Genomic DNA, 24,510 nt, shown 5'->3' with positions numbered 1-24,510 from the left:
TCTGTGTGTGTGTGTCAGTGTCTCGGTGTGTGTCTGTGTGTTTGTGTGTCAGTGTATGTTTGTGTGTGTCAGTGTGTCTCGGTGGGTGTGTGTGTGTGTGTGTGTGTGTGTGTGTGTGTGTGTGTGCAGATCACAACATGAGAGCAGCAGGGCGCAGGGCAGCGCTTTGGGAACCAGGCGGCCTCTGCCTCGGCGCTCGCTCAAAACCAGGCCCGGAGAGCTTCGGCCTCTGACAGGGACCCGGGGGGGGGGGGGGGGGGCAGGCTGCAGGGGGAAAGAAAGACCCAGAAGCTCAAAGGAGGGATTGTCCACTGCAGCCAAGTGAACCTTTCTGGAACCCTCCCTCGGCGGCCTCCGGACCAACTGGGTCTCGCCCTTCCCCCAGCCTCCTCCTCCCCTCCCCCCCGGCCCCCCCAAAGCCCTGCCGGGTTTCTGGGTCCCGGCTGCGCGGCCGATCCATCGAGTGGCCCTCCGCTTCGGGGCCGGCCCGGGGCCGGGCCGGGGGCCGGGTTGGGGGGGGGGTCTCTCTCTCTCCTCTCCGCCCCCCGCCCGCGGCCGGGCAGGTGCCGGGCTGGCACTGCCCGGCGCCCCGCGGCCCGGGAGGGAGGCGGGCCTGGCCGAGCCCCCTGCCCCCGCCCCCTCCGCGGGCGCCCCGGGACGCTCCCGAGCCCCCGGCCGCCCCTCCCCCGGGGCCCGGCGCGGCCGCGGGGCTTCCAGCTGGGCCGGGGGCCGGGCCGGGCCGGCGGGCCGCGGCGGGGCGGGGCGGGCCGGGGCGGGCCCGGGGCGGGCCGGGGGCGGGGCCGGGCCTTCCCGCTCCGCGGGCTCCCAACTCGCCGGAGCCTCCTTAAAACTGTGCCGTTAAAATGGGGGCGGGTTTTTCAACTCAAAAAGCGCTCAATTTTTTTTCATTTCAAAAAAAGCTGATGAGGTCGGGAAAAAAAAGGCGAAAGCGGCCGGGGCCGCGCGGGCGAAGGCGGCCGGAGCGCGGCTCCCGCCCGGGGCCCCGCCGGACGGCCGGCCCGAGCCGCGGGAGGCGGCGCCGCCGGCGCGGGGGACGCGGCCCGGGGCCCGCCGGCGCGGGGGACGCGGCCCGGAGCCCGAGCCCGGCCCCGACGGCCCGCCCGGAGGCCCGCGGCGCCCCGGGGCCGCCATCCGGGACCCGGGCCGGGGCGCCGCGCTGAGCCGGCGGGGGGGCGCGGGGCGCGGGGGCCCGGAGCCCGTCCTCGGGGGGCGCCTCGGCCGCGGCCCCCCCCCCCCGCCCGGCCCCCCGCGCCCCGCCGCCGCGGAGGCCCGGCCCGGGGGGGGGGGGGGTCACGCGGCCTCCCCCCGGGCCCCGGCGGGCCGGCCGGCGCGGGGTGGCCCTCGGCGGGGCGCCCGCGGGGTCCGGCGGCGGGGAGCGGAGCCCCTCCAATGGCCCGGCCCGGCCGCGGCGTCACGTGTGGCCGCGGGGCGGGCTCTTGGCAGGCGGCTCTTACTAGTATTTACTACGGAGCTCCCTCCCCAAGATGAGCCGCCGCAGCCCCGGGGTCGCGCGGGCGGCCCGGCACGCGGCCCGGCGAGGCGCGGGGGGGCCCGCCTGACGCCCCTGGGCCGCCGCGGCCGCCCGGAGGATGGCCGAGCCCCCGGGGGAGCAGCTGGCGTCGGCGGCCGCCCGGGGCGACCTGGAGCGGCTCAGCGACTTGCTGCGGGGCGGCGTGAGCGCCGACGCGGAGAACAGCTTCGGACGCACGGCGCTGCAGGTGGGTGCCCCGCGGCGGCGCCCCCGGCCCGGCCCGGCCCCCGGCCCCGCTCCCCGCCCGGCCCGGCCGCCCGCCGCGCGCCCGACCTCCGACTCCCCCCGATGACGTACTTGCAATAAGCGGGCCGGCGCGGGGAGGGGGCGGCGGGCGCGCGGGCGCCGGGGGGGGGGGGGCTCGGCCAGAGCCGGCGGGGCCCGGGGCGCCCGTCCGCGGCGCCGCGCCGCCCCGAGGGGCCCCCCGGGCCCGCCCTCCCGCGGCCGGCCTCGAGGGCCGAGCGGCCGGGGCCGGGCCCCCCAGCCCCGCGGACCGGCCGGGGCCGGGCCCCCCCCCAGCCCCGCGGACCGCCGGGGCCGGGCCCCCCAGCCCCGCGGGAGGCGGGCCCGGGCCACGACGCCCCCCGGCCCCGGGGAGCAGGGCGACGGCCCCCCCCCCCGGCTCCCCGATCGCGGCCCCCGGGCCGGACGGACAAAGGCGCGAGCCTCCCCCGGGACGGTCCGCAGCCCGCGGGGCGGGACGCGCCCCTTGAGCCCCGGCCGCGCGGAGCGGGGGCGTCCGCCCCGAGAGCGGGGACCGGAGGCGGCTGCGGGCGGCCGGGGTCCGCGCCCCCGTGGTGGGCAGCGGGCCCCGGGACCCCGCGCCGAGCGCCGCCGTCCCCGCTGCGTGCCCCTCGCCCCGACGCGAAGAGGCTGTCCTGTTTGTGGGCTTAGAGACCGAGGCAGACGGCCGATCGTCCGCGTTGTGTGTCCCCTCTGCCCCGCCGAAAGGTAGGAGCCCCACACTGTCCCGCGCCGCAGAGCTCGGACGGCCGCCGAGACCCCAGGGCTCCCAGGAAGCCCGGAGGAGAAGGGGCCTGGAACCCATCTTGAACAGACGACCGGCCAGCCCCTGGCTCTGTTCAGAAAGCCAGCCAGACTGCTCCTGGCAGAGCTGCCAGGGCCCTCCTCGGGGTCAGTTGTCCAGGAGATGCAGGGCTGTTTACATTGACCCCGCTGATCGCGACGTTCAGACCCACTTATGGAAGCTTAATCCTCATTGATTTAATGACACTCATCTACTGGCCCCTCAACTCCCCCCCCCCAAAAAAAAAATCGTGAAAGAGAAGAGGGTGTAGATTTTTTGCCAGGATGTATAATCTTCAACCGGTGTGTGGTGAGAATACTAGAATTTTCTCTCTGCAGTTTCCAATATTGCTATTATTTTTCTGAAGGGAGATGGAAAATTTTCTTCTATCATTATATTAACGTAATTTAATTGAAGCAACTCCCCCCCCCCCCCCCCCCATGTGGATTTACAAACTGGAATGGATGTTGATGGCAAGGCCTGGCTTACAGATTTCACTCCTCAAAGCTCTAAGGTGTCTCTGTCACCTCATGCCTCTCCTTTCTGGCCACTGACTCAAACTTCAAATACCCTCATGATCACCAGAAGGTGTTAGGTCAGGTTTTATGACTCGAAATATGATTTCCAAGAGCTTATTTTAAAAAAAAAAAGGAAGAAAAAAAGAACACCCATAGCCTTGTTTAATCCTCCCCTCCTGAAGAGAGTCTAAAAGAGACAGCAGTGTGGTGCTTCAGAAAAAGGTTAATGGCATGCTGTCTTCGGGGAACCCTATGTAATATTTTGCATCTATGATATATTTTGCCACCACTAGAGAATTAGGGATCATTCCCAGTCAGAGCCATGCTCCTTTTCAGAAGGAGATCGATTTCGGGGGTGGTTTCCAACAGATTATAAATAGAAATACAATACTTACTTGTCTACCTGCAAGCAATAAAGATTTTCACATGTTGACATTTTCTGCCTTATCAGTGAGAGACTCTGTTTTCCAGAAGCAAGAATCTATATTTTGTATTTTGTATGATGCAATCTAACATGATGTGACTTTAGAATACTACTAATGAGGGCCACTGGATGTAGGCCTTCTTAGCACAGTCGAAGGAGGTTCCTTACACCACAAGAGATACCTAGCATATGTCTGTGGGGCTTTGCAAAGCGAACCATTTCTGTGCAACTGCTAATTACTGAGACTTTATTTTGATGTCAAACCTTAGAAGTAGTTGACTACAGCTCTGTCTAGCTGCCTGGACTGTTTGGGACTAAGAGAAAGCAGAGGAGGGACCACCAAGCGATTATATAAGAAGAGAAAACAATAGTTTCTAAGCAGAGAGGGACTCAAAGGAGACAGGAACCTCATCTTTTCTTTGTAAATCACTCGTTTGAAACTCAAGTGGTCCGTTAGGACTTTGGAAAACCAACAGCACTTTGGAAAAATGACCAGTAGTGAATGATTGTTTTTGTATTATTTAAAAGAACATTGGTCAGTCTCCTCCCAAACACAAACATAATTAACACTGTTTTAATTTTGAATTGAGAGATACACAAAGATCCATCCAGATATATCTTCATCTATAGAATAGGTGTATAAAAATAGAAAGGGAGGAAACCTCCTAAATTAGTGAACTTTTCAACCATCATTTCCACTTTATTTGAGAATAGAGGTTTCTAACTATAAGATGCATCTTTTACTCACTACAAAGCCCTTGGTCGATATAAAATGGAAAAAAGAAATCAAGACTGTTTGTTCTCTGAGCAATGCTTTTATTTTGGAAATTAGAGGTTGAGAACATTAAATCATTCTGGATTCCCAAAAAAGAAAAAAAAATCCCAAACCCAATATAGTCTAATATTGGGTGATGGAATGAAACCTAATACTGTGAGCACTTATTTTCTTGTTTGAGGAAGTCACCCAAATGGCTGTTTTTCCTCTTGGGGCCCAGAAAATGTCACCCCTTTTGTGTATCACCAGATGCAATTTTTTCAGCTTGAACAAAAATAAAGATTGACATTCTTTACTCACAATAATCAGTCCCACAATCTCTTTCATTTCGTAAGCTTAATGAAATGGAAATTACACAATTCTTAACTATTCTGGATTGAGAACTGGAAGGGACCTCAGCCACCCTCTAGTGCAGAATTTCTCAGGGATCCTGTTTTTTAACACCAGGCTTCAGTGTATTTTTTATTCACCTCTCTAAAATTCAAGAAATAATTTCTCCTTGAAATGATTCAGCTAATTGTTGGTTCCTGGCCCAGGCTGCAAAGATTGGAGCTGTGATAAATTTGCTATTGTATTTGCAGTCTGTTTAAGATCTACCTATCCAGACATTCAATAGGAGGGTTTTTCAAAATAATAATAATCACAATAACTTCCATTCCACGGCATTTGAAGATGTAGGAAGCTTTTGGTCCGCAGCAGCCCCAGGAGGTGATACAAATATTGTTCTGTTCATTTTACGGATGAGGGAACAGGCTCAGAAGTTGGGGGGGGTCCCCCAGGTGGAAAATGTCAAAGTGCAGTGCTGAGATGGTAGGCGCCTGGCGAGCCCGGCCCCCTCCTGTTGCTCCCTCCCTCTGGCAGAACTTTCTGCTTGCTCAGTTTCCCCTCTGCTCAGCCCTCGCACCCTTCCCATCCCAGTTCTCCTAAAGCCACTTGATTGTTCCAATTGGGATTTTCGGTGTCACCAGTGGGGACCACCTATGGCCTCCGCCCTGGGGGGAGTCAGAGAGGACAGCCGGAACCTGGAAGGCGCCCACCGCCTGTCTTTCTCTTGTTCCCAGGTGATGAAACTCGGGAACCCCGAGATCGCGCGGAGGCTTCTACTTCGCGGAGCCAACCCGAACCTGAAGGACCGCACCGGCTTCGCGGTCCTGCACGACGCCGCCCGGGCCGGCTTTCTGGACACCTTACAGACTCTTCTGGAGTTCCAGGCCGACGTGAACGTGGAGGACGACAACGGCAACCTGCCGCTGCACCTGGTGGCCCGCGAGGGCCACCTGCCCGTCGTGGAGTTCCTGCTCCGCCACACCGCCTGCCGAGTGGACCACCGGAACCACCAAGGCGACACCGCCTGCGACGTGGCCCGCCTCTACCGCCGGGACGCCGTGGTCCGGCTTCTGGAGGCCGGCCGGCCCGACGACGCGGCCCCGGGCCCAGGAGCCCCGGCGGCAGCCGCTGCGGCCCCCGCCGCCGCCGCCCAGCCGCCCTAGAAGGCCCAGGGGCCGGCCGGCTGCTGCCCCGGCCCCGGCGCCGCACCTGCCCTCCGACATCGGCCGCCCCGTCGGACTGTGTGCGGCCGGGCTGGGGGCCCGCTCTCTCTCCCACTGCCTTTTCAGCAAAGAGTCAAAGCCTCAAACTACGGAGGTGGGATTCTAAACGAAAGATGGATGAATATATTTAAAAAGGCTCCCAATTCGCCTGCAAACACCTCCCTCCTCCCCCCCGGGAGACCTAATTTCTGCTTGCAAAACTGCTTTGGTCTCCTCCGGAATGTAGAGTTTCCTTCTTCCTCAACGTCCACCTCAGCCCTCACCTCCCTAACCCTTCTGGTCCCCTGGCCTATTCCCCCCTCTTCAGTTTTCAAAGAGTCTATCTATATCCTGATGCTTCTTTTGACTAATTAAAACTCTTTTTAAATGGGAAAAATGTTTTCGGTGATTTCTTCCTCCACTCCCCACTTTCCTCTCCTCTCTGCTCTGATGGCCCTCAGGAAGGTTTAATTCAAAGTATGTGATAGAGTTGATTTGGTGAGTTCTGTTCAGATAGGATCACAGGCCCTGGAACTGGCAAGGGCTTTATAAATCATCTCTGTGCAATGAGGAGACTGAGGTCCGGTGGATCTAAAAGACATAAGGCTTCCAGTTGGAAGGGGTTTCCGAATCGGAAGGGCACAAGGTCGTGGAGGCCTTCATTTGCCTTTTACAGTGAAGAATTTGATCAGGAGACAGTTGGAAGCCGAGCCAGGCCCCTCAAGTTCAGGTTTCCTCCAGCCCCACATGCAGTTTATATCCTTTCCACCTCTCTATTTCCTATCCATTTCAGGACTTTATTTCTATTCTATATCCGTTTCAGGACTTCCTTTCTCTCCAAACCTCCTCCTTTTCCAAAAAATTATGTGTGTGTGTGTGGTCGGGGGAGAAGTGGTCTCTCTCTCTCCCTCGTGGAGAATCCCCCTAAACTGTTTCCCATAAATTTGTGCTACTTTTTCTGGGATCCTCTTCTAGAGAGAATTAGTTGCTATGGGGTCAAGGACAAATCCCTGATACAAAGAAGTGATAAGAAGATATATTGTAGCCACAGAAAATCCCTGCAGTCTGCTTTTAAGACACTCGTTTATTTTAAAAATCATTTCTCAAAAGGAAATGGATTTCAAGTAGTTTAGTTTTCAGAGGCTTCCCTGCATGTCCACTCAGAAAGAGACCGGTCCTGGGTGGTCCTCAGTGCCAGCCACCCTCAGAATGAACACTGTTGGGACGCTACCTTCTAGGGTTAGGTTCAGCTATACCTCAAGCTACTTGATAAACTATTCTGGAAATTATTCTCTGAATTGCAGTTGTAAATGGAGGGGAGTCTATAAATGGCTCTCTCAGTTTCCGAAGGCCAGCTGATGTGTTTGTTTTATATTCATCAAAAGCAGGGCAAGTTGCACTTATTAGACCCTTTACTGTGTGTGTCAGTCATTATAATAAAGAATCTGACTGATGATGATCACCTGGCTACTTTTCTTTAGGAAAGAAATCTCTTCGAGTGGCCACAGTGTGTTTATTTCCCTGGGTTTGGTTCCTTCCCACTCTCCTTGCAGGTCAGAAAGGGTTGTCTGTGAAGCTCTTTGTTATTCGACATAAACTGCCCTCCTCCTAGCTGGAGCATTCACTTAAGGCAGAAGGATGGTCTGTGGGAAATTCCCCTTTATCCTTCTGTGCAATGAAGTTCACTTTCTATGCAGGAAAAAAAATAATTCCCTCTCCCCTGAAAAATAGGTTAAACTTCAATAAAGCAGGGGCACCATTCTGCTAGATGGCTTTCTGAGTACAGTTGGAGCTGAGCAAAGGCAAATAGGTCTGAGTCACTGATTATCCATGAGTGTAAAAATCACAAGGAGAAAGCTTTTAATCATTCTGACCTAGCAACCCAACACACTGTCTTATAGCAAAGTAATCAGCTCCCTCTGATAATGCTCAGCCATGTTAAAGTAGGTCACTTCCAACATTTCACCAAATTAAAATTATAGTGCCTTACACCCCTACATATAAAAACACACAGACACACAGAACTACCCCTATCGAAAAGATCAACATAGAATTATAATTGTATCAAAAGGCCAAAGCATCATTGGTCTCTGCTCTTAATGACAGATATCCAGAATAGAAATCACACTCTCTTAGATTATTTCTCTCTGAACAAACTGACAACATTTGAATGATTTCTAAACTAAAGAAAATGATTTAAGGATTCAAACTAAGCCTTTCCTAGGGAAGGCGATCATCCTAGTAAAGAAGAATATAGAGTTTAATTGATATTTCTTGATCTCCCCCACCCCCGCCCCAGCAGTCAGGTTTTTCATACAGCAAAACTGCCTCCTCCCTCATTCTGCCCTCCCCTTTTTTAAGATCCAAAATCTAACTCTCAGGCCAATTTTCCAGGCTTCAGCTAGGCCCAGCAAAAAATCCTCCTGCCACTGGTTTGAATTCAGGTGGTGGAAACTCTGTTTGGAAGGGGGGCGGGTGTGGGGGGGTGAAGGGAACTGTTATTCTTCAACAGATTCAGAAGTTAACATTTGAAATCGCTCTGTTGCTGTGTGCGGAAATCACGTTGCTCATCTCAATATTTTAGAAATGACTGGTGTGGTCTTCGATAGGAAGTCAGAAGCCCTGAGTCCGTCGTTCAGAAGAAGATGCATTGTTCGGCCGTGGAAATCCTGCAACGTGTAAGGACTGAACATCGTGCAGAGGGAGCAGGGTGGGCGGGAATCCAGCTGCTCTCCACTGGCCGGAGCTGCAGGATGGAACTGGAAGGGAGGGGACCGCTTGGAACGTCGAAGGGCCGGCTGGCTGCCTGGCAGAGGCCCGGCTGGGAATGATAACCCGGGACCCGTGGGGAGATGGGTGAAGGGCTCCGGAGAAAGGCTATGCCGGACGGCAAGGACTGGGCTTCTCGGCTTCAGATCCGCTCCCTCCCTCCACCCCCACCCCCAGTGCTAGAAGACACTTGGAATAAGTTCTTAAAGCAGATCAAGTCCCTACAATGACCCAAAGGGTGCGTGCGCTTTAATGGTGGGAAACTGAGGCTCCGTTAAACCACCTGGACCAGGGAGGTCCAAGCCCCATTGACTTTGGGGACGCCCCCCCCACCCCAGCCTCATTTCCTGAGGAGATTCTCCACTGGAGGTGGAGGAGTGAGTGCAAAGTCCTGACTTGAGTCCTGGGGGAGGTAGGAACCAGCTCGGCCATTCATCCCCCCGATGCGATTGGAAAGAAACCCGCCGGGGCCGAAAGTAGGAAGGAGCTGGGTGGGCTCTGTGCTCGCCCAGCACCGAGGGCACTTGGAGTCCAGCTGCAAATGAGCCGCCACAAGACTGACCCGGGAGCTGCATGGCGCTCCGCAGCCACAGCCACAGTCCGCCTGGCTGTTGGCAGGCAAGGAGGGCGACCAGGACCTAGGAGAGAGCTGGGGCCGGGCACGGAGCCTAGGGAGCCCGGACCAGACAGGCACAATCAGCCCGCACCCCAAATGAGAGGCCGCCCGGCCCTTGCCCTGGGGTCCCAGTCGGTGGGTGGAGGATCCTAGACTTGGAGCTGGGAGGAACTTGGGTCGAACTTCAGAGAGAGAAACTGAGGCCCAGGGGGGAGAGGGAACATCGCCAGCAAATGGCAAAGCAAATGGCCAGGGTCGTGCTCGAACCCAGGGCCTTCTTGGGGATCGTTTCTAGGCCTGGGTTTAGGCAGGCTCGGGGGGGCTGCCCGGAGCCCCCCCACTCGCCTTCCCCTCCCCCGGCTCTCGGCCCCTCGCCCTCTTTCTGCCCAGCTCTCCCTCCTCCCTCCGGGTGCAGAGAGGCAGCCCGCGCCGCCGGGGGTGTGGGGAGGAGAAGAGGGGGTGTGGAGGACTTTCAAAACCGTTAGCTCCAGTGGGGTTGGTTTTTTTTTCTCCTCCTCCTCCTCCTTGCTACGGTTTCTTTTCTTTTCTCTTCCTGTCCAAATATTTTTAAATTTCCGCGCCTGAAATAACAGCTCCTTTAATTTACTCAGTTTCCTCCGAAGGCTGGGCTGCCTGCTAGGCTCGGCTCCCCCCACCCCCCGGCCCAGCCCACCCCCCTATGCCGGCCGCCCGGCTCCCGGGGCTGGGGGGGCTGGGAGGGGGGCGGCGGGCGCTGCCCCCGCCCCCACCCCGGCCCCCCTGCGGGGACCTCGCCTGACCCCGCTCTCTGGGCGCCTTGGGCTAGCGGGAGGAGGCAGGGCCGGGGGGGCCGGGGCTCCTCGGAGCCGGCCGCCCGCCGGACAGAGCCGCCTTTCCGCGGGGATTTCGGGCTTCTGCGGGGCCCGGCCCCCCGACCTTCCTCGGTGTCCTAGGGCGGCGGCGGCGGGGCTGAGGGACCGAAGCGCCCCCCCTTGACCGTGACCTTGGCGGCGCCCCGGCTGTGAGTGTGTGCGGGGCGGCGGGGGGCGGGCGGGCGGCCGGGTCCCCGGGGCCCGGCTTTCGGGGGCCGGCGGCTCCCCTCCTCTGCGGGCCAGCTCGGGCCAGCTCGCGGTGCCCTTGGGCCTCGGGGCTGGAGGAGGCTGGAGGGCAGCGTGGGGGCGGCCGGGGCGAGGGGGGCGGGGAGGCCGGATCCGGGGACCCCCCCCCCCAAGCGGGCTCCCCGGCGGCGCAGGGAGGGTGCCCGGGCAGGGCTGCCCAAGAGCCGCGCTGCGTAAACCGTAGGCGCCTAATAGGCGTCAGTGGAGGCCAGTGGAGGAGAGGGCTTAGAGTTCGAGTGAGGACGGGGGGGGAAACCTGGCAGCGCCGGGGGGGGGGGGGCTGCTGCTTATCTGAAAAGCCCCCCAAATGGAGGGGGGTCCCCCGGGTTGGCCCCGGGCGGAGCGGCACCTGCGGAAGCCTCGCCGGCGGAGCTGGAAAATGGCCCCTGAGGACCGGGAGGGGGGCGCCGGGGGGGCTCGCCGGCTGCTCCTCCTCCTGTCCCCCGGGCCTTAGTCTCGGGGGGGGAGGGCGTGCGACCCTTCCCCAGCTCCGCCAGCGCCGGGGCAGTCGGGGCGCCCCCCCCCCCAGGACGCCTGGCACCTCGGACCGGCTCTCTGCATGGGTCCGGGGGGGCCGGCGAGGCGAGCCCCGGGGGGCTCGGAGCCTGGGGGGCTCGCAGGGACTGCTCCGCCGGGGGGGTCGGGATCTGAGGGTCACTGACCCCCCCCTCCCCCGGGACCGCCTGTGCCCAGACCCCCGGGAGGAGGCCCCGCAGGCCCGGTGGGCGCGGCGCTCGGGGAGGACCGAGCCGCCGTCCTGCGCAGCCCGGGCCCGGCGGCCCCCGAGCGGCGGCCGGACCCTCCCCGGACGGCGGCTCGGGCCGCGCGGGGCTTCCCCGGGCCTGGGCGCCCCGCGCCTCGGCGGCCGCTCAGCCCCGCAAGCCCGGCCCCCCGGGGCCGCCCCGGACCCTGCTCCCAGGACGGCTTTCCGGCTGGGTCCCGTCCCCGGGCAGGTTGGGGCGGACTCGCGAGCCCCGGGCGCGCCCGGAGGAGCAGCCTGGACCGGAGCCGCCAGCCTGGCCCCGAGCCGCCAGCCTGGACCGGAGCCGCCAGCCTGGCCCCGAGCCGCCAGCCTGGGCGCCCTGCGGCTCCGAGATGCGGGGAAGCCGGCCCGGGCCGGGCAGGGGGAGCAGCGCAGGGGCCGGCGGGGAGCCGCGGCGGCCGCGGCTCCTTAGGGGTCCCCGCAGCGCGACCCTCCTCAGCCGCGCCCGGAGGAACAGCGCCCTGGGCTGCGGTGTCTCCATTTTAAAGGAGAGACGCTGACCGGCGGGACAGAACGCAGCCGAGAGCCGGAGAGAAGGATCCCGATGCCGGCGGAGTGCGCTTAAAAGAAGCCCCGAAGCCTTTCACAGCACAGGACTTTCTCTCCGGTGCCGTCCATTCTTTGTGGCTCCCCTTTCCCCCCACATAACCAGAACGCTCCACTGATTAATGCCAGTATCATAATCCTCTATTTTCTTGTCTCCACACTGTAAGTAATGAACAAGAACGAGGCTCAGGGAAACACGTTGCTCAGTTTAAACAATGTTTTGACCCCCTAGACATTCATTTTCCTGATGTATAAATATTACTACAATTTTAGAGGCGTTTTAATTTATGGAAAAAAATAGTTATGATCACTTTTATGTAAATTCTGGAGTGGGCCTATGTGAAATGCTGGGAAAGGACCTAGTGCCTGGTCTTATTTTCATAAAAATTACATGGGAAAAAAATCACGGTGCACTCTATAGCCTAATAACTCACCAACTGAGATGTTTCCTATACATTATCCAAAAATTTCCTGAAATATTCAAGAGCACAACACATGTTAGGAGGTCAGACCCAGGAGAGTCTAAGCAAGGTTTCAGCTCTGGTCCTTGGCAAACCGAATTACTATTTATTCACTTCTCAAATTAGAATAGGATTTATAATTTTTGCTTTAATAGAAAATTAATTTGTTACTGTCTGTAGAGAAATGAGATGAGAAGAAAATGCCATGAAAACCAAAGCCAGATGGTTATATATTTTTTAGAAAGTGAATCATTCCCTCTGAAACTGAACATCTACTATAATATTCCTTTTTATTGGAATTATTCTTCAGTTATCATTTTTTTTAATTGCTACTTTCCTTCCCCCATCTAAATACAGGCGATTGATGTGTAACAGAGGATAAAACAGCATTATTTAGGGCTATTTCATATCATTAAAAAAAAACACCTCTTTCTAGTAAATCCAAACAAAGAGCAATTATGCATATTAATGTCTGTATATCCATAAAGATAGTATATGTGTCTATTCTAGAGATATATTTTAAAAATTTACCAATTTAATTCAGCATTGATTTTAAGCTATCAAATTGTTTTTTTTGCTATAGTTGATGGAAACCCTTTTCTCCATACACAAGTTCACTTTCTTTTCTTATTTGAGTAAAAGAAGATAAATAATGGATAACAGTAATTCTAAAACACTCCTAAATTTCTAAAACTCTGTAAGGTTTCCAAAAGTACTCTTTTTTAACTGAAACTTATTTATGAACTCCAGTGCTCTTAGCTAGACTTGAATATTTAACAGACAATAGGGTGCACTTATTCAGTTTTAGAAATTTTTTTTCAAGTGGAAGAGTTTCTTCTAGATGGATCAGTGATGTGTGTGTGTATATAGGTACAATAAATTCTCAGATAATATTTTTTTCTCCCTCTCCCAACTGGAAACCCCAAGGAAAATGAGGAAACCATTTTTTTTTTTATTGGGAGCCCATCTTATTTGCTGCCAGAAGCTAATGTCTTTCAGTTTACTAAACTTTTCACTTGGCCTTTTCAAGTAAAATAGATTGAAGAGGGCTCTCACTAAGCTATCTTCAAGATTTGGTAAGCAAAATAATGATAACAATAACAGTAATACTAATTTGTAAGCTTTTGTAAAAATGGTGTGGTGATATTGAAGACATTACTTATGAACACTGTGATGCTTTGTAACCACTGAATTATGAGATTTGCCACATTGTTAGTAATGAGCCACATAAAATTATGTGAAAAAGAGAAGCAAAAATTAAAAATATTTTTGTGTTAAAAAAAAACAAAGTGTTTGTCTCACACAACCCTTTATATGACAGTGTTTCTGGTTCTTCTAGCCTGACTACTGTTTCAAAATTCTCCTTGTGAGAAATAAATGTAAAAGACATTTATGCAATCATATTTTAGTTTTAAAAATACAGTGATGACAATGAGAAGAAGAATAAGGAAACTGGATATTTTCACATGGAATATTTAATATTAGCATAAAAGGTCTTTTAACATTAATTAATAATGATGGGCTATTTGCCATTGTCATTGAAATCCAAAATCAGGAACACTACACACACAACAACCTTATAAAGGGGGAGAGGGAATGCTATCAACATCTTTTTAAATTATGTAAAAATAGGAAATAATTTTTTAAAAATTAATTTCTAGCTATTTTTAGTTGCCCAATTTTTCTGTAAGGTTTCCTATCTTTTTTTCATCTGAATGTGTATGTATTTGTGAACAACTATGAAGGTCAGTGATTGTTTATTGTTCTATAGGTAAAGTATAATTATGAAACAGCTTATATACAGATGAGAGATCAGTGATTAACTCAGAATGGCAGAGAGATGGGTTACTACATTGAATACTAGCCCTTGGGGCTGAATAATGTAGGTTTGAGATGGGCATTATGCCAATAAGCACAGAATGGATCATAGGTTGACTGACCAGGGCATTCTGGGCAATCAGTAAAGCAATGTGCTAGTTGTAAATTGCCAACAGATATCTAAACTCTACTGTTCCTTACTAAAAACAAAAAATAAAATAAAATAAAATAAAAAATCATGACCCAACACTAAGGCAATAAAAAGAGGAGAAAATTTTTCATTGTCCCCAGAGGGATACTTTGGATAAACCACAGCCAAAATTTAAACGTGGCAATAACAGAGAATAGTTAATAAGAGCAATAATCCAAGGTAAACTGTGTAGGTCACTGTTCATCATATGACTCAATGTTGTTGAGGGGGTTTTTAATCACTGACTTATTTATGAAGCTTTTAATTTTTTAATTTCAAAAACTGCCTCTACTTCTAAAAGGTTTCTGGGTGCATTTACCACAAGTGGAATGTAAAAATTATACTTAGACCAAAAATAACCAGCAAAAAAAAAAAGTTATTGTTTCACAATAAAAATACCCCCAAAGTACTTTCAGTTCATCAGACCCTATTAGAAGATCTTGTACCATATCCTCCGGGTAAGTCAGCAAATGAAGTTTTTGGTTGTTCAGTTAGGGGGAAATCATTTTAAATACGAATGCTTTCTAAGGAAAATATTCTGTCTCCAATTACCAAGATGAAAATCTAGTTTTTGGTAATGGTATTCTTTTTCATCTATCAATAAAAGAAATGAATTGAAGAAAGATGTAAGGTTAACTTTAATGATGATCAAGGATAGGGTTCTAAGAAGTAATATAAGTAAATTGGAATTTAAATATATTGAAATGAAACAAAAAGTAAATCATGAGACTACTCTTGCCCAGTTTAAAAAAAAAATGCACTATTTCAGGAGAATAAACTCAAAATATAGGTTAAAAAAAGAATAATGAGAACATTGCAACATTTGATAAAAAAAATCTCCCTTGATAACTTTCTCAATTAAACAGAAAATTAAGAAAGTGACCAGAGATACAAACATAGCACATAATATTGATGTGTATGTATAAATGTATAGATTTCTGTATGTGTGTGAGTGTAGGTGTGTATGCATATGAAATTTGCCAAAAGTCTGAATGATTTCCATCTTCTTTTCTAGACTTTTGGGAACAAAACATTATGTGCTGATGAGGAAAGGGAAATTAATAAGCCAAGCTCTGGTCCCTGGGATTATGAAAGTGGCCTTGAGCAGGTCACTGGGCCTCATTTCCTCTAATGTTAAAATGAGGGGGTTGGACTAAATCCCTTCCGGATTTGATTGCTTATGATTTTTTTCTTCCTAGTAATAGGAACTCCAAATATGATCAGAATCTGGATTAAAAAGTGTCTGAAAAATTCTAATGTGACAATAGCCAGAAGATGGGCTACAATTTAGCATTGTAGTGTAAATAACCTCAAGTTCTGGGGTTGAGGTTTCACTTCTTCCATCACTCTCACCCCTGGAAGACATTCTCTACTATGTGGGAGTTTTAACAATTAAAGGTAATTCAATTTAGTGAATTAACTAGATGCAAATATATCTAAGGAGAATCTGGGAACATATTAGAGTGACAAAGTAGCTCTGATGCATCATATATACTGAAAGACTTTACCTCAAAAAGTAAGATAGAAGTAATAATATTGAGTTTTATCTATTGGCATTATAATCGGGTTTGAAGTCAAATTGAATAGCAGAAATAATTTATTTGCTATGAAAGTAAACTTTCAAGGAAACAAGTAGTGCTGTACAGAATTTTCTAAGTATATTAGGTTGCCTATTTCTCTTTAGGGAAATATACACTCACATGTATATTTACACCCACATGTGTGTGTGTGTGTGTATATATATATATATATATATATATATATATATATATTATTTATATTTATATATTCTATATAGTTTCCATATGCTATAGGAATAATAATCATAAAGGAAAGGAGTTCATTAAAATTTAAACTTCTAATTCCTAAATATGATCCTGACAAATTAGTATACTTCACAGTTCTAAAAATCTAAGGTGGTTCCAGGGGGAAAGGCTTTTACCTACACATATCACTTTAATTCAGTAAGCAATGGACACTATCCTAGGTTCTGGGGATTCAAAGATCAAAAAAGGTTTAGACCCTCAAGGAGCTTACATTCTATTGGTGGATTTGAGGATCATTATGACTGAGAGGTTCAGAAAAGACCTCAAGGAAGATGAAGATGATACCTTTAACTTTAAAAAAAAAAGATTAAAATTTGCCAAGTGAAGCTTTTAGTCATTTTAATGTACAGTCTAGCATATAGCAGATCATCAAATAAATATTGGTTGTCTTACATTTGCTTGAATTTTGATTATCTTATAGAATATTAATTTATACATATAAAGAGAAACTGATCCTGAACCAAGGTCCAAATCCAAGCTCTGTTACTCCTTACTTGTAAAGCACTGAATAAATCTTTGATTTCCCTGGGCCTTAGTTTACAAATCTATAAAATGGGTGTTAGATTAGATTATCACTGAGGTTCATTTCTATTATTCAAAATTGGATTAAACTATATAGATGGAGGGTGTGCTTAAATGAATACTGATCAAAGTGGCACAAATTAGGGATAAAAAAGGATTTTTAACTCAATGATAATTAGTTAAGGTACTATTGCATTACAGTGCTGAAAAAAAAAACACAAATAAAATGGAATAGAACATCCCTGTCCCCAAGAAGCCAACAAGCTACTCAGGGAGACCATAAACAAGGTAGAAGCAAGTGCATGGTAGTGTGACATAGAACCATACTACAAGGCAGAGCTTATTACAGAAAAATGCCACTATTCATTTGGTTACTATTCAGTGGGAGACTTTTATTCTCTGAGAAAACAAAAGAATCAGTCACTTATATGAAGTGACTTACATTTTTTATAAAAGAATAATGGAATTATAAAATATCACGCCTGGAGAGGTGTTCCTCAGTGAACTACTACATCAACCATTCCCTTAAATATGAAATCACTGCAAACTCCTGCTTCACCTTTAGTGATAGGGAACTCCCTTCATCCTCCAACCTCAGGCAGTTCTTTTCACTTTGACAAGCTCCATCTAATAATGACTAAGAAGATTTTCCTTACTTGGAGCCAAAAAATTTGCCTTTTTGCAACTTCCTCCCTTTGCTTCTAGTTCTTTCCCCTGGGGCCAAGCAGAATAAGGCCAATTCCTCTTCTGTAAGACAGCCTTTCAAACATTTAAACACAGCTTTCATGTCTACTTCCCCTCCATTCCTTCCCAGTCTTCTCTTACTCAGTTCCTTTAATCCATTTCCATGTAACAGCGTTTCTAGTTTCTTCCAATCTTGGTACATCTCCCTCAGGATACACCCCAGATTGTCAATAGCCATCAAGAACTGAACACAATACCCCTAAGAAGGGTAAAAAGCAATGAGTCTATCACCTCTCTATTTCTGGATTACATCTCTTATTTGGGGAAGCTCATAGCCCATTAGCTTTTGGGTTCATTATATCACACACCAGCTACTAAAACTCTTATTTTTGTTATTTGGAATTTAAACATAAAAAGAGCATTTCCATCCAAAGTAGAACACAAAGAGGATTGCATATGAAACCATAACTCTCTAGTTTCTACTTGCATTAAAAAAATTATTATAAATTCAACATCTTATTTTCAAAGTTGCACCACTTCTCTGTGCTTCCTTCTGAAATTTTTCTATTTTTCTCTGGTGTGTTTTAAAAATATTTCAATAGCCCTCTTTTTTTCTTCATTGTTAATGATAACTTCCTTTCACTTCCTCAACACTATTCCCCATCTCCCATTTAAAAATCAAGAGAAAAAAGTGCATTTTACAAATAAGCTTAGTTAAGCAAAAAGAATCCACACAGCGACCATATCTAAAAATGTATGTCTCTGTATCTTGAGACTATAACTTCTGTATCAGGAGGTTGGCAACATGCCTTGTCATAATTTCTCTGTGTGTGTGTGTGTGTGTGTGTGTGTGTGTGTGTGTATGTGTGTGTGTGTGTGTGTGTGTGTGTGTGTATGGTGTCAATGGGGTGATGGTCACATAGCTAGCAAGTATCAAGTGTCTGAAGTTAGATTTGAACTCTGGTCCTTTTGACTCTAGGATTTGTGCTCTATCACTTCCACCATCTAGCTACCAACATTGTACTTTCTTTGGAGACATGATTGGCATAGTTTTTTCCCCAAATTGCTTTTCTTTACAATGTCCTCACATAAATTATTCCCCAGGCTCTGCTCACTTCACTCTGCATCAATACATAGTACTCAAGATTCTCTGAAATTTTCTCTTTTGACTTTTCTTAGGGTACAATAATATTCTATTACATTTATGAACCAAAATTTGTTTAACAGTTCCCTGTGCCAAACAGATAAAAGCACAACTGACCATTTTTTTCCATTTCCCATTTCCCAACAAAAGTACTTAATAGGAATTCCTTTCTTACTGAAGATATACCATCAAAATACCATTTTTGATTTCTTTTTACTCCATTACACATATGTAATAAACTTTTCTAATAATCCAAAAAAAAAAACAAAAACAAAAACAAAACAGTTCCCCAATTGATGCCTCCCCCCCTTAGACTTTTATTCTCTTAGTCATCTTTTCAGGTTTATGAATTTTATTTTGCTTGTGACTACTCACTGTCTTTTCCTGCTCATCCCATTCTGTTTTATTGCTGCTTATGAGGGTGAAAAAAAATAAAATTTCTAGGGATGGCTAGGTGGTGCAATGGATAGAGCACTGGCTTTGGAGTCAGGAGTGCCTGAGTTCAAATATGACCTCAGACACTTAATAATTACCTAGCTGTGTGGCCTTGGGCATACCACTTAACCCCATTGCCTAGCAAAAACCTAAAAAAAAAAAGTGAAGGACAAACATTTCTCATTTCCAATTAATAAGATTCATCTGATGCTTTCTCTTTTCACCCTTTCTTCCATTATTTGTATGGTCTTCTTCCCACATACTCTGATTATGAGGAGGAAACAGTTCCACTCCCTTTTTCCTCATTTCTACTCTAATGTATTTCTTTTATGCTTTCTTCTTTTCCCCCTCTTAAAGCCCTTAGAACAGAAACAATTCACCACCAACAGCTGTTTTTAACTTCTTCCATACCATTCAAATACATTGTTACTGAATCAACACTTATTTTTCTCCCCATATAAAAAATTTAGTACCACATCAACATATAGCCTCCTTTCAATTGCTTGAATATGTTCGTCTTTTTAGATTTCTTTTGTCTCTTGTATTTTTATTTCCAACTTCCTACTCAGCTCCAGTCTTTCCATCAAACATGTCGGAAAGTCCTATATTTCAGGGGCAACTAGGTGATGGATAGAGCACTGGCCCTGGAGTCAGGAGGACATGAGTTTAAATCCAGACTCAGACATATAATAATTACCTAGCTGTGTGACCTTGGGCAAGTCACTTAACCCCACTGTCTTGCAAAAAAAAGTCCCATATTCTATTAAAGATTCAATTCCCCCCCCCCAATAGGAATATAGTCAGCTTGATGATGCAAATTAGTCTTGGTTTTAAGCATTTGTCTTTTTCCATTTGGAATATTGCATTCCAAGATCTCTTCTCATAGAAGAAAAAACTATCTCTTAGAGGCAGCTAAGTAATATAGTGGGAAAATTACTAGGCCTAGAATCAGGAAGACTCGAGTTCAAATTTGACTTCAGATACCTACTTGCTTCTGGACAAATCACTAATCCTAAACTGTATTTAGAATAATGTCTGACACATAGTAGGCACTATATAAATGGCCATTCCTTTTTCTTCCCTTCATGTATAGGAGATGTTGCCAAGTTTTGTATGATACTGTCTATATACATATATAGTTCCTTGGTACTTGAATTTTTTTCTAGATTCTTGCAATAGCTTTTCTTTGTTATGGAAGCTCTGGAGTTTGGCTATTTCATCCCCAGGGATTTTCCCTTTGGGATTTCTTTCAGGAAATGATCAATCTTCATTTTGCTCTCTGGTTCTAGTAGATCTAAATTATTTTCATTTATAGTTCTTGATAAAATTGAGATTTCGAGAAAATTATTATAGTTTAGTAGAAACCTAATTTTTCCTAAACTCTCCTCTGGACCTATTTTCCAGATTTATTGCTTTTGATGTGAGCTATATTATACTTTATTCTATTTTTTCACTGATTTTCTTATAGTTCTTGCTGGCTTTTGTTAGTCAGTCAATAAGCAGTGACTATATGCCAATACAGTCATAGGGACTGGTCCTACAAAGAAAGGTAAAAGACAGTCCCTGTCCTCAAGAAGCTCACAGTCTAATGGAGGAAACAACTTGCAAACAACTATGGATAAATGAAATAAATAAAGGATAATTTTGGAAAAGGACTAGAATTAAAAGGGTTGGGGAAAGACTTCCTATAGAAAGTGGGATTTTTTTCTTTTCTTTTCTTTCTTTCTTTCTTTTTTTTTTTTTTGTTTTTTGCTAGGCAATGGGGTTAAGTGACTTGCCCAAGGTCACAAAACTAGGTAATTGTTAGGTGTCTGAGACTGGATTTGAACTCATGTCCTCCTTACTCCAGGGCTGATGCTCTATCCACAGGGCCAACTAGCTGCCCAGAAAGTGGGATTTTAGCCAGTAGATTTCCCCCTACAAATCTGATAACCATTCATCTTGCTCATACAAGTCTTCTTTCAAGTAAATGGACAGTAATAGGCCAATGACAAGTTCCTAAAGCATTCTACTATAGACTTAGTTACAAGAGAACCTCACTCCATTATTACCCATTGTTTGGTTCTCCTTATTTAACCATTTCCTCCTCTATAGAATTAATGATAACTTAACCCTACCCGTATCAATCTAGCCTTCCCCTAAGGAGAATAGGAAGGAATTTATCAAGCGCCATATTGAAATCCAACAGCACTGAGTCAATAGCATTGCACAGGATCATAGCAGTCTGTGGTTCGCAAAGTCTCCCTGTTTCTCAAGTGTACGAGAAACACAGAACTCAGGACCTGAAAGGATCTTAGAAGCTCCATCTTGTTCAATCTTGATGGAGGAAAAAATTCTCATTGGAACAGACCTGAAAACTGAATGTGTAAAGATCTCCAGGAACCAAAAAACTCAGTTTTGAAAAGGGAAAACCTTTTCCCTTTTTAGACAAGTCTAGTTGTTATAAAACTTTCCCCTCCCCCCCACCCCCAACCCCCCAAATCAAATTTACATTTGACTCTGCAGTTGCTAGTTTTGTTCCCTAGGGCCAAGCTGAGCAAATATGATCCCTCCTCCCTATCAAAGTCTTTCAGCTATTCAAAGATAGACATCATATGCCTACTGCACCCCTACTCAATGTTTCCTTTGACCAGTCTTGAGGTCCTTTATCATCCTGTTTGCTCTCCCTTTGGTTATTCCAGCTTTACAATGTCTTTAAGCTATGGTTCCCCAAAATTACTCTATTTTTGATGTGAATGTCATCTCCCTAATTCTGTTTACTCTCTTCATGCAAAGTAATATTACACCAGCTTTAGGGGATACCATATTGCACGTTTGTCTCATTTACTAATCCTCAGATCCTTTTCAAAAAAATTGTGCTCTTATCATGTCTTCCAATCTTGTACTTATCACGATGTTTTCTTGAACCCAACCAAAAGTATGTCATGTCACTGTCAGAAAATATCAGAAAAACAATGTATAAATAGTTATTCCAAATGGAATTTTGGTCATTCAAGTTAGAAGAAAGAATAGAAAAGAGAACACTGCTGCAAAAAATTAAATGAAGGAATTAAAAGAGGCCTTGTGTTCTGTTACAGCAAATGTGAAAACTGGTGAACCAGACGACTAGACAGAGAGACAGTATGTTAATTGTATAAATGATGAGGAAGAGAGAAGCTCTTCAAGATGACTGAGTCCCCAGGTAATGCATATCCTAGTGCATTAAAAGCATCAATCAAACACTGAGTAATCACTTGGTATGTTCTAATCATTGTGAGAATACTATAAGAGACAGAAGACAGTTCCTGTTCTTCATCTAATCAGGGAGATAACAGACAAATATAAATAATAAGAAAAATAGAGAATAAATAGGAAGTAATTAATAGAAGGAAGGCACTGGTGAAGATCAGATTTGAATTGGAACCTGAAGAAAGCGAGGGATGTCAGTGAGAGTGGAGGAGATGAGGAGGGAGAACATTTCAGTTGTATGGGATAGACAGATAAAATGTTTAGACCTGAGAGAGGGAGAGTTTTGTTTATGGAACAAGAGGAAGGAGGCCAGTGTTACCAGATCAAAGAGTACATGGTCGGGAGTAAGGTGTAAGATGACTGAAAATGAAGGAGGGAGTCTTTGAAGGGTTTTGAATGCAAAACTCAGCATTTTGTATTTGATTCTAGGGTAATAGGGAACTATTGGAATCTATGTATTAGAGAGGGGGGATTGGAGTGGGGAGAGATGCGCTGCAGGCGCAGTAGTTCAGATGTGAAGCGATGAATGATTATACTATGGAAGGGGCAGTGTCCAGGACAGAAGGGGAAGCATTTGAGAGATATTGCAAAGTTGAAATAAATAGGTCTTGACAACAGAGTGAATATGGAGGGGGGAGTGAGATTTAGTGAGGAGTCTAGGATAACTCTTGAGTTGAGATCCTGAGACATTGGGAGGACAGAGATGCCCTCCCAATAATAGGGAAGGCAGGGGAGGATTTAGGGAGAAAAAGTCTAGCAGAGGGGCAGTGGTTTAGGGGAAAAGATAATGAATTTTGTTTTGGACATGTTGAGTTTAAGATGGATCTATCAAATATCCAGTTTGAGCTGTCTGAAAGGCAGTTAGAGATATGAGATTTGAGATCAGCAGAAGTTGGAAAGGGAGAGGTAAATTTGAGAATCATTAGCATAGATATGGTAATCCAGTCCATGGAAGCTGCTGACATCACCAAGTGAAGTAGAGCAGAGGGAGAAGAGGACCCAGGACAGAACCCTGAGGGACACCTATAATTACAAGGCATTTTCTAGATGAGGATCCAGCAAAGGCACAGAGAAGGAACAGTCAGTGAGGTAGGAGGAGAACCAGGAGTATGGTGTTTCCAAAATCTAGAGAGAAGAGAGCATCCAGGAGGATAGGGTGATCAACAGTGTCAAAGGCTGCAGAGAGGTCAAGAATAAAGACTGAGAAAAGATCATGGATAATTTTAGAGAGAATAGCTTCAGTGAAATGACAAGGTCAGATGCTGAATTTTAAGTTGAGAATCTTGTAAAATAAGATCTTTGAATAGTTCTTGGAAACTAATATCATTGATGTATAGGATCTTGCAAATGGTAGGGGCTTAATAAATCATAACTAGTACTTATTTATTTATTAATCCTATTTTAATGAATCACAAAATCTCAGAGCCGGAAGGGACCTCAGATAGGACTTTGTCCACTCTATCCCTACACGAGAATTCATTGTACCAAGAGGGAACCCAATCTCTCCTGAGGCAGCTCATTTCCCTTTTGCATGGTCTAAATTGTTAGGAAGTGTTTTGTTTTATTTTTGATAAGGCTATGGGATTAAGTGATTTGCCCAAGGTCACACAGCTAGGTAATTATTAAGTATCTGAGGCCAGATTTGAACTTAGGTCCTCCTGACTCCAAAGCCATTGCTCTGCCCACTGCTCCACCTAGCTGACCCCCCAGGAAGTATTTTCTTATTTCTAGGGGAAATCTACCTCTTTGCAACTCACACCCACTGTTTCAACCTTTGAGACTAAAGAAAATAAGACTACCCCCCCTCCACACAATAGACTTCTTATTTGAAGACAGCTGTAATACTTGCCCCAAATCTTCTCTACTGAAGGTTAAATATTACTCAGTTCCTTCAACTGATCCTTCTATAACATGATCTTGAGACTCTTCACCATACTAGCTAGTTATTCTTTCTGGGCACTCCCTGGCTTTATCAATATTTTTTCCCAAAATGTGATGTTCAGATTGAAAACAGTCCTTCAGACATTATGTGGCCAAGGCAGAAGAGAGTGCAATGATCAGCTCTGTAATCCATTCTGCCTCCCTTAATATAAGATTGCATTTGTTTTGGGAACAGTTTCATCAGGTTACTATCAAAATTGAAACTACACTTCATTTATCATATTTATGAAGATGATTTTAAAAAATCAGGTCTAGGATCACATTTATCCATCCTAAATTTCATTTTATTAATTTTACTCATTGTTATAAATATCAAAACCTTTTGGATTCTAACTTTGGGGTGATGATGAGATGATGTTTGTTCTTCATTTTAGAAGAAGACCATGACTTCAGGGAGGTGACACCATGGCAAGCTCATGAATTGGATATGATTTGGGGACTGTACTAAGTCACCAGACTTACTTTCTCCTCCAGAACCATCTGGGTCCAGTGACCTAATATGAATCAAGATGACTGGAAATGATCCCGATGTGAGGCAGTCAGGGTTAAGTGACCTGCTCAAGGTCAAATAACTAGTAAGTATCAAGTACCTGAGGCTGGATTCGAACTCTCCTGACTCCAAGCTACCAGTACTTTATCCACTGA

The 24,510-nt window shown here is 47.3% G+C and overlaps 1 protein-coding gene and 1 long non-coding RNA gene across 6 annotated transcripts in view; both read left to right on the top strand.

Moving 5' to 3' along the window:
- Positions 1 to 1,558: 1,558 nt before the first annotated feature.
- On the top strand, positions 1,559 to 5,882 carry CDKN2C (cyclin dependent kinase inhibitor 2C). Of its 2 annotated transcripts, XM_074221478.1 has the most exons (3): positions 1,559 to 1,739; positions 2,447 to 2,503; positions 5,358 to 5,882. In XM_074221478.1, the coding sequence occupies exons 1-3, from the start codon at positions 1,611 to 1,613 to the stop codon at positions 5,784 to 5,786; spliced, it is 615 nt and encodes a 204-aa protein (XP_074077579.1). In that variant the 5' UTR covers positions 1,559 to 1,610; the 3' UTR covers positions 5,787 to 5,882. The 2 variants fall into 2 exon arrangements, with proteins under 2 accessions (XP_074077579.1, XP_074077580.1); XM_074221479.1 differs by lacking the exon at positions 2,447 to 2,503.
- A 4,228-nt stretch (positions 5,883 to 10,110) lies between these two features.
- The window catches only part of LOC141512483 (uncharacterized), a 91,268-nt gene continuing 76,868 nt past the window's right edge, over positions 10,111 to 24,510 (top strand). For 3 of the 4 annotated variants that reach the window (XR_012475510.1, XR_012475511.1, XR_012475508.1), the window contains exons 1-3: positions 10,111 to 10,210; positions 21,774 to 21,877; positions 24,240 to 24,440. This is a non-coding gene — a long non-coding RNA (uncharacterized LOC141512483). Of the gene's footprint in view, positions 10,211 to 11,502; positions 15,484 to 21,773; positions 21,878 to 24,239; positions 24,441 to 24,510 lie in introns of those variants that run through there. The other variant, XR_012475509.1, reaches the window with a different exon arrangement.

Source organism: Macrotis lagotis, chromosome 2 (assembly GCF_037893015.1).
Source record: "Macrotis lagotis isolate mMagLag1 chromosome 2, bilby.v1.9.chrom.fasta, whole genome shotgun sequence".
Classification (NCBI taxonomy): domain Eukaryota; kingdom Metazoa; phylum Chordata; class Mammalia; order Peramelemorphia; family Peramelidae; genus Macrotis; species Macrotis lagotis.
This window is presented reverse-complemented; position numbering and strand designations above follow the sequence as displayed.

Bases quoted from the DNA above. Each gene is read 5' to 3' on its own strand.
- CDKN2C (XM_074221478.1), top strand. From the start codon at position 1,611: ATGGCCGAGCCCCCGGGGGAGCAGCTGGCGTCGGCGGCCGCCCGGGGC. The intron at 1,740-2,446 runs GTGGGTGCCCCG...TTGTGGGCTTAG, and splicing joins TCGGACGCACGGCGCTGCAG to AGACCGAGGCAGACGGCCGA. The intron at 2,504-5,357 runs GTAGGAGCCCCA...TCTTGTTCCCAG, and splicing joins CCCCTCTGCCCCGCCGAAAG to GTGATGAAACTCGGGAACCC.